The sequence below is a fragment of the Ambystoma mexicanum genome, chromosome 10 (genome assembly GCF_040938575.1).
Source record: "Ambystoma mexicanum isolate Mex_15411 chromosome 10, UKY_AmexF1_1, whole genome shotgun sequence".
Lineage (NCBI taxonomy): Eukaryota > Metazoa > Chordata > Amphibia > Caudata > Ambystomatidae > Ambystoma > Ambystoma mexicanum.
Window position 1 is genome coordinate 889,823,023 of NC_090932.1, and position 18,272 is coordinate 889,841,294.

The 18,272-nt window shown below is 47.5% G+C and overlaps 1 protein-coding gene across 1 annotated transcript in view; it reads right to left on the reverse strand.

Annotated features, from left to right (window-relative positions):
- The window catches only part of LOC138493246 (T-kininogen 2-like), a 175,760-nt gene that overhangs the window by 55,064 nt on the left and 102,424 nt on the right, over positions 1–18,272 (reverse strand). The window contains exon 7 of the mRNA XM_069620380.1: positions 16,371–16,516. Within this exon, the coding sequence (XP_069476481.1) occupies positions 16,371–16,516 (146 nt within the window). The remainder of the gene's footprint in view (positions 1–16,370; positions 16,517–18,272) is intronic.

An 18,272-nucleotide genomic window follows, 5' to 3' on the forward strand; every position in this document is an offset into this window, starting at 1 on the left:
CGCTTCCGAAGGTCAGGAGAGAGGGATTTCCAGGTGCAAGGACCAAGCACAGAAAAGCACCTGTCACCTCTGTTACAATAATGAGATGTAAGTACTACCAGAAGGTTTTGGACAGACTAGTGAAGGAGTTGTACTGGGTGATAAAGAGTGATTTTAGAAGCCATGTAGGTGGGAACCAGACCATGAAGACACTTAAAAACAAGACACAGGACCTTAAAAGGATCCTCTGTTGTACTGGTAGCCAGTGAAGTGATCTATGTTGGAAAGACCAGAAGCGGTTTTAGGCAACTTTAAAAGGAGTCTAACAGTTGCATTTTGGGCAGCCTGCAGGCGGTGGGTTTGGCTTGCCGGGATTCAGGTGAGAATGGCATTACAGTAATCAAGTTTGGTGTTAACCAACGCCCAATGACTAATGATCAATCTTTCTCAGCAATGAGAGGGAGAATAAATCACAGGAGACTGAGCCATCAGTAAATAGACTTTAACATCTCACCGATCGGCAGATTGCACGTCAGGTTGGACTGCCATATGCAGCTCGGATGTTTTAGTTTATGTGAGAAGCCAATAGGCATATCAAATAGTGCAGGGTAGAGGGAAGGTTTGTGCTTCCTCCAAAAGGTGTTTGGGGCAAAATAGGATAATCTCTGTTTTGGTGGGATTAAGTTGCAGCCTGTTTGCCAACATCCAGCTTTTAATTTCTTGAGCACAGCCAGATGTCATTTTGATTGAATATGATGGATTGTTGATACCAACGTAAATTTCTGTATTGTCTGTAAGAATTGATTGATTGATTGATATTTTATTTCTATCGCGCTGGTACACAAGTGTTTCAGAGCGCGACAAGGCAAGGGAGGGGAGCAGGGGAGAACAAAACAGCGATCTTACTAGGCCCAGTGACATTGAGAACGCGCAAGTGCATGGCAGAGGGGGAGGGGAAAAGTGCATGGAAGGGGGGAGAGGTGGAAAGTGCGAAGCAGAGGAGAAACAGATAAATAACAATAAATAAATAATAAAGGCAAGAAACAGTGGTAATACAGCCAGCAATTTGCAAGTGCTAGGTTTAAGGCAGCAGACAGGGTAGGTCCGATAAGTGCAGGAAAAAAAAGAGGGGGCTATATGGGTACAGATACAGACCCTAGTGCAAGGGGTCGCCCGGAGGCAGTGCGGGAGGGTGGCAGGATGAGCAGGTACCTGGGCCCAAAAGACAGAGGGTGGCCAGGTGCACGATGCCAAGAGAGAACAGATCAGCAGGGGAGAGGGGGAGCGAAGGCAGAAGAAAAGAGGAAGGTCTTGAGGTGCTTCCGGAACAGGAGATGGTTCTCCTCAAGTTTTAGAGTGGCAGGGAGGCTGTTCCAGAGGGAGGCCCCAGCCGAAGACAGAGATCTACCCCCAGCTCGTTTCTTAGAAAAACGACTGACCCTGAGTGAGTTTGAGGTAGAGGAGCGAAGAGCTCGAGAGGGGAGGTATTTGCGGAGGAAAGCTGAAGGTATTTTGGGCCCAGGTCCCAGAAAGCCTTGTGGACAATGCAGAGAGTTTTGAATTTAATCCTTGCATCCACTGGGAGCCAGTGGAGAGATTTCAGAGCTGGAGAGATACGATCCCAGGGCTTGAATCCAAGGACAAGTCTCGCAGTCCTGTTCTGGATTAGTTGCAGAGGGCGGAGAGTAGAGGCAGGTAGATTTAGAAAGATGCTGTTACAATAGTCCAAGCTAGAGAGAACCAGAGCTTGAGATACCATGAGCTTCTGGGGGAAGGAGAGGAAAGGCAGAGTACCTCTGAGCAGGTGCAGTCGGAAATTTGACTTTTTAGAGACCTCAGAGATGTGGGCGGAGAAGGAAAGGGTGGAGTCAAAGGTGACCCCGAGGTTCTTAGCCTCGCAGGTGGGGGTAGGAGGAGGGCCAAGGGAGGCCGGCCAGAGAGTGAGGGGAAAGGATGGTGAAGGTGTGCCGATGAGGAGGATCACCGTCTTGCTGGCATTCAGACAAAGATCATTGGCGGCACACCAATCTTGAAAGGCAGTTAGGCAATCAGAGATGAGAGAGGGAGAGGAGGTGGCAGAGGGCAGCCTGAAAATTAGTTGAGTGTCGTCAGCGTAGCACTGGAAATTTGAGCAGAAAATGGCAATGCAGTGGGCGAGAGTTGCCAGGTATTGGTTGAAAAGTCAGGGCGAGAGGTTAGACCCCTGGGGAACACCACAGGTAGAGAGGAAGATAGATGAAAGGAAGGACCCAAGAATGATAACACAGACCACATTTTTAGAAAATGCTCAATACTGGTTGAATATATATATTGAATAGTAAAGGTGAAAGGGAGGAGCCCTTTAGGACACCACAGGGAACACTGAGAGAGGATGAGTAATAAGTTCCCATTTTTACCTGTCCGATCAGATGAAAAAGATAGAAACCATTTTAAGGGGTCATCCAACACTTGGGCGACTTCAGACAGCCTAGATTTGAGTATATCGAAACATCAACTGTGTTGAATGACATCGACAGGTCAAGCATGACCAGCAAACTGAGGTCGCACTCATCGGTTGATCTCATTATGTCGTCATACACAGCAAGAAGTGCTGTCTCTACCATGGTGGGGCCTAAAGCCTGATTTAAAAATATTAAGAAGATGATGATATTCCAGAAACCTCTGCAGTTGGAAGGTACGAACCTTTTCAAGGATTTTGGCCAGCCAAATGAGACCTGTAATTGGGCAATAATTCATGAGTATATTGTGATCCAGTGAGGGTTTCTTTTTTTAAAAAAAACCTTTCTTTATTAGCTTTCCAGTTACATAACAAGTAACACATCAGGCAATGCCAATACAACCTTACAAATAGAAAAAAGAAAGACAAGCAACAACTTCCCACATGGGAACAAACCTCCCCCCCCCACCCTTCCCTTCAACTCCCACCAGGTCATCAATGCATGCAACAGAACACATCCAAATGACAAGAGCTTCACCTAGGATATATTGACCTAGACTATATTCATATAGACAATGAGCCAGATACTAATAGGCCCACAACTGGCGAAGATATTAAACCAATTGTAAAGACAATAATCTTCAACTCCGTTCTTGGGTGACTTCCACATTGTCCTGCGGCGAGAGGGCACTCTCAGAGTCCGACTCACGAGCCATATAGCTCCTAAAAGAGTGCCAATAGTCCTTGGGTCTACTGTTAAGGGGGAGCATTTGGTTGTATTGCGACTCTCTACGCTCATACGTCGACATACAGTTCACCCATTGATGTATTGACGGTGCCCTAGAAGTCCCCCATGTACGTGCCACTAGAGACTTGGCGACCACCGAAGCCATCCCAAACAGTTTTCTATCGCTGCTTACAGGTAGATCTACCCACGACAGCACCCACGCTTACAGAGTGAAAGGGATAGAGATCTCCAACACCCGCCCCATCACCTCAGCGACACCACCCCAGAAAGTCTGGACATGGGAACAGGACCAAGCTACATGGTAAAAATCAGCGGGGGACTGATGACATCTCTTGCACTCTGATGACCGAAGGGGCAACAGTTTGTGCAAAGTCAGAGGAGAATAATACAGTTGATGCAAGAATTTAAAATGAATCAGGCGAAATCTGTTATTACTGGAAATCGATTTAGTCTGAGCAAGTATGCCTTCCCACTGATCGTCAGGTAATGAGCAAGCCATACTAACTTCCCATTTGGCCTTATAGGAAGAAGAAGGACAGCCCCCAAACCCCCGAGCCAGACAATACAGGGAAGAGATCACTTTTCTAGAAGAGGGCGGGGCTACAAAAAACTCTAAAACAGGGGAGGTCTCTGGTGCATCAGGGAAGTCAGGCCATTTCGATTTCAGTACCTCGCGGAGGCGGAAATATAATAACTGGGTGAGCGGAGTCCAGTCGCCTCTCGCCTTAAGGTTTTCCCAAGTTATGAATTTCCCTTGTGGTGCTACATCGCCCAGGGTGTGAATGTGCAGACTCTGGAAATGCTGAATGAAGATGTGTTCAAATGTAAGAGGGATCCCACAGACCCTATGTATGGCCATCTGGGGTGAATACCACAAGCCCATCCCCACCACCTTCGCCAAGCTGTCCCAGGCCCTGAGCGTAATCTCCAAAGGCTGAACCTCCGCCCTCAAATAGCGCTCCCATACAGCCCAAAGGAAGCCTCTAAGGTCCTCCGTTTGAGCAATTGACCTCTCCAACTGCGAGTGCGGTAGATCGTTCGTTGGGGACCACCACCAAATCGAGTACTGGATCTTTGCCACTAGAAAATAGAGGAACAGGTTAGGAACCTCAAAACCCCCCTGGGCACATGAACTGCACATTGAGCGCAGGGAAATGCGGGATCGTTTCCCCGCCCAGATCAATCTAGTCAGCATAGACTCTATACGGTTCCAGAATGATACCGGGGGCCATACCGGAACGTTGTTGAAAACATACAATAGCTTCGGTAAGACAATCATTTTAGCTAGGGAGATGCGGGCCGCCTGGGAGATGGGAAGCCGGACCCAAGAATCCACCCAGTGTTCCAAATGTTGCAAGATAGAGACATAATTTTCCTGATACAAAAGTGCAGGGGAAGTGGATACCCTACTACCCAAATACCGGATCCCCTGTGGACACCACACGAAGGCCTCTCCCACATCCTGTGGGGTAACTCCCGGTGTAAGCGGAAGTACCTCTGACTTGGACCAGTTTATCTGTAGCCCAGACAGGGCACCAAACGCAACTATCTCCCCCATCATGGGTTGCAAGTTTATTCAAGGATGTTTTATGTATAAAAGCATGTCATCCGCGTAAAGTGAGATGATAGATACATGCGACCGGATTATCACACCGCAATGAAAGTGGAATTTTCTCAATACACAGACGACCGGCTTAATAGCCAGGGCGAATAGGAGAGGGGAAAAGGGACAGCCCTGCCTAGTGCCCAGGGATGGATAGATGGGAGCGGATTGAACCTCATTCGTATAGACCCGTGCCCATGGAGCCGCGTATAGAAGGCGTATCCAGGCAAGATACGTAGAGCCGATGCCTGAGCGGTGCAAGACCTCGAACATGAAAGGCCATTCCACAGAATCAAACGCCTTTTCCGCGTCAAAGGCTACCACCGCAATCGGGACCTCCGGATTCACATTATGCATCATAGTAAATATTCTGCGCAGATTGTTTTGAGGGGATCACCCCAGAATAAAACCTGCCTGGTCGGGAAGGATTAGTGCTGGCATGTGTGGGAGAAGCTGATCTGCAAGTAATTTGGCGATGATTTTATTATCGGTGTTTATCAATGAAAGTGGGCGATAGGAGGAGCATTGTTTAGGATCCTTATTGGGCTTAAGTAATGCCGTAACTAGGGCAGTACGTGTAGATTCCGGGAGTACCCCGCAGGATGACGACTCCTCAAACATTTTACATAAGTGAGGGATAAGCAAATCAGGGTATGATTTGTATAATTCAGCTGCAATCCCGTCCGTTCCCCTGGGCTTTCCCATTCGGAAGAGACATAATCAGCCTATGGAATTCCTCCGCCGTGGGGGGTTCATTAAGAAGCCCACAAACCTCAGAATCCAGCCAACCCAAGGCGACCCTATCAAGAAAGTTGGTGATATCGTCGTGCCCAGCCGAACCAGTAGCAGTGTACAACTGCTCATAATATTAGCGAAATACCTTGTTTACTTCTAGCACATCCCTGACAAGAGAACCACCCTGAGATTCCACCTCTGGAATAGGGTCCAAATGATTCTCCTGTCTGACAGCCCAGGCCAGGGTCCTACTCGCATGATCCCCCTCCCCATATCTTGCTGCTTCCACAGGGTCGCCCGAGAATCTCTCCTCGTCATCCATCAGGGCCTGAACCTCCCGCCTCCTCGCTGCAAGAGTATTTTGCAGATCTGGTGAATCTGCGTTTCCCTGAAGGAGTTCCAGATCTCTAATTTCCCTCACCTTACGTGCTATCGAACCGCGAATACTCTTCAGCACCCCCCCTTCCTGCGACATGCACCAGCCTCGTAGAAGCACCTTAAAAGTTTCCCAAACCACCCCCGGACTGGGAACTGACTCTGCGTTAAATTGAAAAAACTCTGTGATGGCCTGGCGAAGCCCCTCTCGGAACACCAAGTCTTCCAATGCTCGGGCGTGAAACCTCCAACGAAGCTACCTAGGATAAGATGGGGGTCCCTTGAATTTTACCAGCACTGGGGAATGATCTGAAAGGGTGCGCGGGAGAATATCCGCCCTGACCACCCTGCGGGCCAAGCCCAGGGACATGAACACGTAATCAATTCTGGACGAACTCCCGTGTACACTAGAGTGAAACGTGAATTCTCGAGCATCAGGATGACACCGTCGCCAAACATCAAACAAGGGGTAATCAACTATAATGGATTGCCATTTTTGCACAGCGTGGGGAATCGACCGGTGAGTCGATGCCAACCTGTCCCGCGTGGAAGAAAGGGCTACATTAAAGTCCCCCACCCACACTATCTCGTAACCCGGGAACAGTCGTAGATGCTCCAAGCATGTTTGAAAGAAATCGGGAGAATCATAATTAGGACCGTAGATGTTAACAAATATAATAGAATGGGTGGCGATCTCCCCACCCACCAGCAGAAATCGTCCCTCCTCGTCTGCCACCTGCTTGTGAAGTTTAAATCCTAAGGAGCGATGAATGTAAGTTGCAATTCCCCGGGAATGTGTAGAGTAAGAAGAACCATACCTATGTGTTCCCCAGCCGGGAAAGGCAGGGAGCTTGTAACCCCTTCCCAGGTGCATCTCTTGTAAACATAACACGTTAATCTGATGATTTCTGGCATAATTAAATATGAGTCGTACCTTTTTCGCATTAGTGAGGCCACGAATATTCCATGTAAGCAAGGTTATGTCCAAAGGGTCAGGGGAACCTGGCCCCGAGGAAGAACTCATGTCAACAGCCTATGGGTATATGTCGAAGGAGCTGCAGTCGCCAAAATATCAACCTGGGCACAGCCATGGGAAAACCCAGTCTGTCCGGGCGCACCCAGAGCGTCGCCTTCGCCAACAGGAGAGCTCACCCCTCCCATCCCTTGTGTACAAATGTATCGGGGTGACCACACCCGAGACTATGAGAGAACCCCAACGGATGCAAAGTCAGGTCAAAGTCAATTACTAGACAGGTAATACCACCAAATATAATCCTGGTGAATTCTCTGTCTGTGCATACAATAACCTGGGAAACCCCCCCCCCAACAACACCCACGCAATTCCAACAAAATAACAAACCAGACCCCAGAACCCTCCCTGCACCCATGCCAGAAACCCCAATCTACTGGCCCCCTCATCCCACCCACCACCCTAAACCCCACAAACAATATGCAAGTCCAAGCTAAATGGCCGCTGGGGTTAGGGGGAAGCTGGCGGCATCTGCGGCTCATAAAGCTTGGATGCTGAATACCATGGTTACACGTCACAGTTCGATCACCCACCAGAAGACAAGGTTAGTTGGTACAGTCAAAACTCAAATTGATGTTTTACATGACCAGCACACAGGTCCCGCCGTGCATCCTTGAGCAGCCCCATGACCACGCCAGTTCGCTCCCAATCAAGGAGACATCGGAACAGGAGGCGCGGGGTCCGGAATGCTCGAGGCTAACCTCTCAGCCAATTTAAGGTTAATGAAGAAGGACACCTTACCATCATGCACCACCCTAAGTTTAGCCGGATACATCATAGCATAGGGACTCCCTTCTTCCGCAACATGGCCTTAGGGCTGAGAAACATTTTCCTCTGATCCTGCACCTGCTGGCTAAAGTCAGGAAATAAACATATTGTTGATGAGCCCCATTGCAGGGTCTTTTTTTCCCTGGCCATGCGCAACAGGGTATCACGATTCCTGTAGCTGAAAATTCGGGCTATAATGGCCCTTTACGGGGCGCCCGGGTGCGGCCTGACCACCAATGAACGATGGGCCCTTTCGACCATAAACATATTCGAAACTGGCGGATTGTCCAAAACCTCCTTCAGAAGCTGTTCAACAAAGAGTTCTATGTTATCAATATGAGTGGACTCAGCCACCCCGGTAATCCTTATATTTTTCCTCCTTGATCTCCCTTCCAAGTCGTCATTCTTTGCCGTTATTTTCTCAACTGCCTGTTGCAAAGAGGTCACCTCTCTTTGGAGAGCGGAGATCTTGTCCTCCCCATCCCTAATCCTCTGCTCTGCCTCAGCCATCCGTCCGCACAGCTTCTCAATTTGTATCGCCGATACATCCACCATACAGGTTAAAGCATCGATCTTCGCTCCCAAGCTGTCAGTACTTCCCTTGAGGGCCAGTACGGTTTGATTTAAGGCAGACATGTCAATATGAGCAACCCTAGACTCCTCTCCCTGGTCGGCAATTACTCTATCCGCCTTTGCGAATTGCTCCATCTTGGATTGTTTCTTTGGGTTGCCCATTCTAGGGGTATATAGGGAACCACAAATGGCAGCTGCGCTCAAGCTGCACCGGCTCCAGACACAGGGAGGAGAAATTCTTTAAATCCAGATTTTGCCAGACTTAAGGGGCGTATAAGCACAACATGAGGGCAAAGGTCCCAGCTTCCCCCGCAGGCACAAGAACAATCACGAGCTGCGCCCCACTCCACCGTTATTTAGCCCAGACAGGTGGGGAGGACCGTGCCAACAACCAGCCCGCAGACCACCCTATCAGGAGTCCAATTCAGAGGTGCCCCAAGGAGTAAAGAGGCCAAAATACAACAAGGAGGAAAAGAAAAAAAAAAAAAAGGGGGACATCCACGGAGAGGGGGGCACCTCACTACACTCCAAAGAGGGAGGCCGGGGGGATACCCCACCACCTCTTCCACAGAGTCGATGTTTCACTAGAGAGTTCAACTTGCCACAGGTCTCAAATACCCCCAATCTGCACCACAGTTCTCAGGAAGCCACAACCAGCTGCATATAGGTGCCCAAAGTCACTCGCTGCCATGAGGTGGCCCCAAAAGCACAGGCGTGCATAATCACAAAGGGGCCTCTCCACTCACCTCCATGGGGGCCACGACCCTCCGCCCCCACCGCCTCCAATATCCTAAGCAGACATGCAGGAGGCAAACGACGATCTGCCGAAAGCGGGGCCCGCAGCGCCGAGCCGGGTCGCCAGCGCCACGGAGCAGATGTCAGAGCCGGCACCCGGCCTCAGGAAGGGCAAGAACAGGCACCGTGGGACGTGCACACCGCCACCAAGCACCGTCTGCCTCCAAGCCGCGCTCATAGCATGCCCAGCAATGGCCGGGGCCGCCCGGCACACAGATCTCCATGTGGCAAGTGGGAGGGGCACACCAGGTCCACGCGGCCGAAGCCACTCAAGGCCGGACACCGCGATCCACCACTCGCAGCCCTTGAGCTGCGGTCCAAGTATTCCCTAAGTGCTCCGCCACAACTTGGAACAAAATCCAAGCCTCAGCCACGCATGAATCGGCTCCGGTGGGCGAAGGATCCACAGCCTCCAGCAGAGCGTTCTCAGGCTGCTGCCATCTTCGATGCCACGCAACAGCGCCCACCCCAGTGAGGGTTTCTTTAATAGAGGAGTCAGAAAGGATCTTTTTAAGCTCTCTTGGAACCATGCCTTGAGCAAAAGAAGAATTTACAAGACTAGAAATGAGTTTGCTAATTGAAGAGCGTGGCGTTTGGCGAGACATGCATATATGGGATCATAGTTATGATTCGTAGGTTTTAAACCTGTGATTTGAGTATTTCCCTGTTATTTACATGCGGGATAGTGACTCATGAAGCTCTGATGTCTGTTTAAACCATTTTCAATGGTATTGAAAGTCTGCATGCATTTGTATTCATGTGTTTTTTGCACCTTTTCGGTCCTACAGTTACCTTTGAGCACTGTAATTTTAAAGTCATCCAGGTAGTTTTGGTTCAAAAAAGTGGAGAATGCTGGCCGTGTCCTAACTTCATTGCTTAAAGTTTTGTCTTTGTAGATTCATCTTCTTATTTAGTTTCTGGCCAGTTTCCCCAAAATAGTAGCCCTCCAAAGGACATTTCGTATACACAATCAGATAGACTTCATTGCTCAATACACATGTGAAACTTCCTGAGATTTTGTAATCCTGCCACATGTGGGGTATCTTCATTGCATCTGAACTGTAGATATGTGGACAGGTCAGGCATCGTTTGTCATTGCATGGTTTAGCACCATTTTGTGTGCAATGTGGATGTAACTTGCTTCTTATAATTTATTTGAGATTGGCTGATTGTCTGAAACCAAGGAGGGGCATTTCAGGAAAAACCTCACACAGTCGTTCACCTTCTTGCAGGATGGTTTGCAGTTCTTGCACAATCTTGCGGTGGGATTCCAACATTGGATTGTATGTAACAACCAGTGGCACCTAATTTTGTGCCTTTTTTGCTCTGTATTCCACGGCGTTACTGTAGCGGATCCTGGTTGCCGGGTGGATCTGTCTGTCTACAATCCTGTAGTTGAATCCATGGTTCAGGAAGTCAGACCTCAGAACCTCTATGTTTTTATCCCGGTCCCTTGTGTCTGAGCATATTTGGTTGTACCTTACTGCCTGGCTGAATATTTTAGCAAGCTTAGTGTGCGCTGGGTGGAAGCTGTCACTCTTCAAATAGCTGGGCCAGTCTGTTGGTTTGCGATATACCGTGGTCTGTAGCAGACCATCTTTTATTGTTAAGGTGGTGTCAAGGAAATTTATTTTTTCAGGGGAGTAGGAGAGTTTGAGGTTGATAGTTGCGCGGAACTCATTGAATTCTGCTGTCATCTGCCTCCTCCTTGAAGACATTGACATTGATAGCGTTGCTCTTACCGAGACGTGGTTCAGTGCCAGCTCAGTCATTGCTTTTGACTCCATTCTCACTGATGGCTATAAGATAATCTTCAATCCTGGCCCTGACTGTGCTGGCTGTGGGGTTGCCCTGATCTTCCCAGAGTGGGTCCCTCCTTCCCCCATACCCACCCAGCCATACTCCTCCTTCGAGAGCCTGGTCTGCAAGCTGGTCAGATGATCAGACATCTCCCACTTCCTCCCTGACCATTGCCACTATCTACAGGCCACCTGGTTCTATCACCCTGTTCCTCTCTGAATGGGCTGATTTTGCCTCCTCTCTCCTCACATCTACCTCTAAACTCCTTCCCTTGGGTGACTTCAACATCCACCTGGACTCCTCAATCGCGGCTTCCACTCTCTTCTGTGAGCATTGCACCTCACTCTCCATACTCCCCTCTGGTCCTACCCACTCATATGGACACACTCTCGATGCTTTGATCCACACTGATCATTTGCTCTCTGCCCCACTCACCACTCCACTCTCCTGATCAGACAACTCCCTCCTCTCCTCTCACCTTGGTCCTCTCTGCCATCTGACCGCACCTCCCATTGCTCTGCCAACCTCATTCACAGACAACCGCCCAATGAAACGAGTTTTGGCTGCTGCCTGTGCTTCCACCTTTACCCCCCCTTTCCTCCCACTGCAGACATTACCTCTGACTCCGCTCTCAGTAACCTCCATCTTGCCATCACTAACACTCTCGACGTTCTTGCCCCAGTCATGAGGATCCGCCTGAAACATGCCTTCAAGCTTAACACATGGTACGATCTGAACTTGCAGCCCTGAAACGCAAGTGCAGAGCTGCGGAACGAAAATGGCAGACCTTAGGCTCACCCTCTGACAAACTGGCCTGTTGCCTACTCCAAAGGCAATACCGACTATCCATTCGTTCCAGGAAAAGGGCCCACATCCAAGCTGGCATCTCAGGGGCATCCAACACTACAGCTGAACTCTTTAAAATCTGCAAGGAACTAGCCAACCCTTCCGCAGTCTCCACCTCACCTCTTCCCTCCCAGGCTATTTGCAACGCATTGGCCACACACTTCACTGCTAAAACTCAAGACATCTTGAGCACTCTCTCTTCCCTTTCTCCCTCCCCTGCCCCCACCCTCCTGCCACCCATGGCCTCCCATCCCCTCTCTGCCTTTATTTCCTCCTTCTCTACTATCACAACCAATGAGGTCACTAGAGTTGTCTGTTCTATGAAGATCTCCTCCAAACAGGTCTCCCGGTGTTCTTACAGAACCATTAAGGTATATATACGCTCTCTTGCCCCTGCACTTGCTAATGTTTGCAATCACTCTTTTGCTACTGGGTCTTTCCCCTCTTCCCTCAAGCACTCTCTTGTGCGCCCCCTCCTGAAAAAACTTCTGCCGACCCCTTGTGTCTGACTAACTACCGCCCCATCACTATCACTCCCTTCCTTGGAAAACACTTGGAGAAGCTGGTCTTCGCCCGACTGATCCAGCACACTGAGCTTGTCAGTTGCCTACACAACCATCAGTCTGGATTCCGAGCATCCAGAGGCACGGACACTGCTCTCCTAAATTCCTGTGAAGAACTGCTTGCATCTCTTGATTCTAACTCTCCGTCTGTTCTCATTCTACCTGATTTCTCCTCTGCATTTGACACGGTCAACCGCTCCATCCTTTTAAAATGGCTCCACAATACCCTAGATGTCTCCCCTTACTTCCCGTGTTATGCAGATGACATTCAACTCTTCTTAAAACTACCCTCCGATCCTCTCCTTACTTCCTCCATTATTCCTGACTGCCTATCTGCCATCCAGTCCTGGTGTGCCTACAATGTTCTCTGCCTCAATGTCAGCAAGAACTAGATCCTACCCATTGGACCCCTGCTCCCTCTTTCTTCCTCTCATTCTGGCCACCCTCTATGGGCTCTCCCCCTTCTCTTTCATCTGAAGCCATACACCTTGGAGTCATCTTCGACTCTTCTCTTTCGTCCCCCCCTCACATCCAGGACCTTGCCAAGAAAGCCCACTTTCAACTCTACCTCCTCAAAGGAATCCTTCCTTTCCAAACTTTCCCCCAGAAGCTCAATGTCTCTAGAGATCTGGTACTCTCTAGGCTGGACTATTGCAGCAGCATCTTCCTCAATCAACCCTCTTCCTCTCTATGTCCCCTCCAGCTTATCCAGAATAGGGCAGTAAGACTTAACCTTGGCCTCAAACCCAGGGACCGCATCTCTCCAGCCGTAAAGTCTCTCCAAGGATCAAATTCAAATCCCTCTGCATCATCCATAAGGCTATCTGGGGCTGGAGACCACAATATCTACAACTGTCTCTCACCAGATACTCTCTCTCCAGATCTTTACATTCCTCTGGCACCAACTGTCTGCATGTCAAGCACTTTTTTAAACAGCGAGATGGTGGGCGATCTCTTTCCTCGCTTGGCTACCTCCTCTGGTACAGCCTCCCCCTTCGTCTCCTTCTTGAGCCGGATCTCTTCTAATTCCAGAAGCTCAACAAAACTTCCCTTTTCACCTCCTCCTTCTCCCTATGTGTCCCTCTGGGTCCTGTCTCCCTCCATAGCCTTCAGCCTATGCTCGCCCCCAGCACTTGCCATTTGGCTCACACTGGCCTGTACCTTCCCTCAGGCCTGCACTTTTTCCCTGGCACTTCCCTTTGTGGCACTCCTTGCACTTACTCCCCCCCTCATGACCTCTGTCTCTGCACTTATATGCTCTGAATGCTTGTAAGCCCTAGTAGGCCTGTCTCTCTCTTTCTTCATTGTTATTATAATTGCCTTTCGTTCCCATGTTCCCTCCCCACAATTTACTTGATGTGTAAGCGCCTTACACGTGCACAATCAATTAATCAATACATCTTCTGTGGAAGCATATAGGGTTTTGTTCTGTTCCCCAGCGGTACAAACAAGAATATTATCATCAGCATAGATTGCTCAAGAACTGGAAAAAGATGACAACTGTATGAGGGTTTCCCTGAAATGCCCCTCCTTGCTTTCAGACTGGCAGCCAATCGCAAAGAAATGCTGATAAGAAGAAAGTTACATACACATCGCACAGAGAGCCATGCAATGACAAAAGATGCCTGGCCTGGCTGCATATCTGCAGTTCAGATACAATCAAGCTAGCCCACACGGGGCAGGATGACAAAACCACAGGAAGTTTCATATGGGGGCTACTATGTTGGGGAACTGACCAGCAACTACATAAGCAGAAGAATCTACACAGACAAAACTGTCGGCGAAGGACAGACCTATCAGTCTGCACTTTTTGGAACCAAATCATACCCTTGATGGCTTTTAAATTGCAGTGCCGAAAGGTAACTTTAGGACAGAAAATGTGTGAAAAACATATCAATACAATTGCATGCAGACTTTCAATATACTTGAAAATGGTTTAAATAGACAGTGCAATGTCATGAGTAACTATCCCAAATAACACATTCCCATTCTTTGCACCATTAGACAAAAAGAGCCCAAAACAGATAGACCTGTTTTTTCCTATAACATTTTCTATGCCTTTTTACTGGCACATCCCCAGCCCCATCTGCTTCACTGATGCAATGTTATGTTGCTGGACTCATTCCTGCCCAAGCCCTACCAGCTCTTTAAAAGCCCTGCCCAATAAGCTTCCCAGAGGATGATTAGTGCTTGTTTTTCTTGGCAAACAGTTTTGTCCTTGTTACCTTCCCGCCTCCAGATGTAGAGAAGAGCACTCTCTACAGGGCAGTATCCTTTTCAAACCCATCTTCACAAGCCAAAGGGCCAAAACATTATTAGTGGTCCCCCTCGTTGTTGGCTTTCTGGGAGGACAGTACTGAAAATAAGACCAAAATTAGACCAACAGCCTGAATAATGTTCTAAATATAATTGGCTGGCAAGTGACTTGCTGCATTTCCTATCCCAAGCTTACCCATAGGTGGGCATTTTGGGCATTGTGGGCAACAGACTTAGTGGAGATGGACACGCAAATGACTATGTTTAATACGGTTCATAGTGATAATGCCGAATAAAAAAATCTCGAAAACAAAAATCTCGAAAACAAAAGGCCGAAAAAAAATATATCGAATTTTTTTTTCAATGCGTTTATTTTTCAAAATGGGGGGGTTCCCCCCCAACCCTCCTTTCTTTCATTTTTTTTTTATTTTACCCCTTTTTTTTACTTACCTGACCCCAAAAACTTATATAAATAAATAAATAAAAAATTCAATATTTTTTTTTTCAAGATTTTTGTTTCGTGCTTTTTGTCATTCGAGATTTTGTTTTCTAAATTTTGACTGACCACCGTTTAATACATACCAGCCTGCAGTAGGTTTGCACATGCTATGACTGACACTACCCCAATGCTTCATACCTCTTTCAGAGCAGCCCACACTGTATTATTCTTTTTGGGGGTGGGGGCTCTCTTGGCTGCTTGTCTGTCGTTTTCAGTGCCCCACTAAAATGTTTGTGACTGGAATGTGTGGAGGGAAATTCTGAAGTGCAAGACTCCTTGTGAACGTGTGGAGGAAACCAATCAGAAGAAGACACAAACAGATAAGACATTCCAGAGGTGAATCTATGGGCTGTCCTGCTATTCCAAAAGCCTCATTATCTTCCTGTGCCTGATGAAGTCCTTTGAAAATTATGAAAGCTTGTAAATAAATGACTGTGCCTAACTAAGGTAACATCTTGTCTTTTTTGGAGCAACACTTGCTTTAAAAAAGACAAGATTAGATGTGTGTGTGTGTGTGTGTGTATGTGTGTGTGTGTGTGTGTGTGTGTGAGTGTGTGTGTGAAGGTTTCTAAATTGTTTTGTCAAAGTGAATTACTTCATTGTATTTGACTTTGATGCAGTCACTATTTTGTTTCTCTTTTTTTATTTATAATGGGGGGTTCCTCCATACTCCAGTCCCACCCTTAAGCCCCTTTCTGCCAAATCTGCAGATAATAATACATTAATAAATTCCCTACAAAGTAACATCAAAGTGAATTACAAAACTGTAATTCACTTCGATGAATTAACTGAACACCGTTACAAGCAGAAGTGTCACCAGCATGAGAGTAGAGCATTGCAGCTAGAGACACAGTGGGCCTCCTTACAGGTCCGGCGGTAACCCTGACAGTGCTGCCTGCGGGTTCCCGCCGGACCCGTAAAAAATTACTGCTGTCTGACTTCACGGTGCCACTGGGCTATTACAAGTCTGGAGGCCGGAAGTCAGGCGACAGTCATTTTTTTAATCCCCATAGAATCCCACACAACTCTGTGGGAGTGGGAACAGGGAAGCACCGGCACCGTTGTTAACGATGCTGGTGCTTCCTTGACATATTTGCCTACCGTGACCTCTGTGCCCGGCAGGGTCAGACCTGTTGAGCACAGCAGCTCTGGCAGGGAAACCTGCAGTTTGAAGGTCTGGAAACAAGGGTGCTGGTGAGCTTACCTGCACTCTTATTTCTGGAACGGCAAACTTGTAATGAAGCCCAGTGTCTTTTCATCTCTACACTCTGAGCAACACAATTTAAATTGCTTACTGTAATAACGAAACTTACATTTCAGAACACAATGAAAGAGACACAAAGTAACCATGTCATATACAGACCTGCTTGCTGGCTTTGTTTGCGTATTCCACTTGGAAGTGGTTTTGTTGGTTGCTTTCGCTGTTAAACTTTTCAATGGCGTGTTTTAGGATTGGCTGCAGTTCTTCACTGTTGCTGTTTACGGGTTCTAGACATCCGATACACAAGGCTTTTAGGGAAAAGAAACAGCCTTCAGTTAAAGTTGTCAGTTACTGAACCACACACACACTTGCAGCTGTCGACACTTCTGATCTCCTTTCTTGCTTTGGAAGGCTTCTGTAGTGGCCCTGCATGGCTTTTCTGTGCTCAGAGGTGCAACAGACATTCTGACTGTTTGCAGTGGATAATTAGCTGTGATCAATTCTTTGTAATTATTGAAAAAACTGTTTCCAAGAGTTACTGTTCATGTAAATCCTCTACTCCTCCGGAGGTTTATGGGTTATCAGGATCTCCTTGGACACAAGGGATTTTCTTGGCAAAGGAAGAGAAACCTCTTCTGCTTGAAAGAATATCAAATTCTTTTTCAGAGGAATGGCTCTCCTTATCAACAGCACCCCCCAGTCCCCCAACATTAGTATGTTACCCACGGCATAGAAGAGTTTTAGTACCTTCCTGTGGCCAACATTATGGCAAGTGTCAACTCTGCATCTTATCCCTGAGTAAGTGTGGCATGATCTTCTAAATAGGGACTAATTAGAGGAATGAAAGCCACTATATTCCCTTCCACCAGCTTGTCACCTTTGGTTTTGGGGCCTTCTGGTGGGCCTGGTTTGTCGTAATGACATTGCATATAGTGTCTAGCACTCTTGTATATTTAAAATAGAGGCCACGTCCTAAATGTTTTACTAGTCATGCGCCATTAATGAACGGTTACATATACACTACTTGTCATCTGCATTTGTAATGCCAGCCAACACGCGATGTCTCCTTTGCAATGATCCAATACCCTGGGTCTCAGTGAGTCATTTCTCACACATTTATTTCACTTTTACACATTGTGGACAGCTAGACACACACTCCACTGCCCATGAACATAATGTAGCTATACTCAACATGTCGTATTATCTGCTGTGTCACATTCCCTCAGTAACACCACCAGACGGCAGCGCGTGCAAGAATCCACCATCACCCTAATCCACCAGATCACAGAATTGACCCCTGGCATTCTGAATCCCCCCATATTGGTCTACAACTAAAGGCCTGACCCTCACATGATGGGGGTCACACGTGCCTGATTAACTGGGCTGGTGCCTGATGTTCTGTGTTTTTCTCTGACATATTTTCCAGTCCAAAGAATGGAATTATTGTGCAAATATGGACTTAATTATTTCCATAATGAAATTAAACTAGTTTTATTAATTCCTTATTTATACATATTTAGACAGCTAAACATGTCGGTGTAACTCTTTATACTTGCATTTGACATTGTAGACATGCTCGCAGTCACTGTCAGGTTAAAATCTGAACTATGACTATATGCAAAACAAAGCAGCATTACTTTCCATAGTGCTTTTCCTCCGTTTATTTTATTTTTGTATTGTTCTAAGGCGTTGTTTATTTTTTAACACACAAACCCTGGTTGCCAAAACAGGGGTAAAGGGAGACTGGGCATAAAATTCAAAGGCAAAGGTCTGAAGCAATCCCCAAATACTCCCACTTGCTGTTGCTAAAGTACTTTTTAATGCGACAGTGGCAGACAAGCCCACTACGAACATTTGTCTGAGAGCAAAAACGATGTTAACATGGCATGGCTTGCACTGACTCTTATAGGAGAACATTTAGCAGGTGTGGCTAAATCGAGCACCCTGACATCCCCATGCCAAGGTAAAGCTACTTAATAAATCTATTATCTGATAAACAGTCTACATCAGCAGAATAAAGATTAAGGGCAGGAGCCATAGCTGTGTGCTTTTATGACCGGAGAG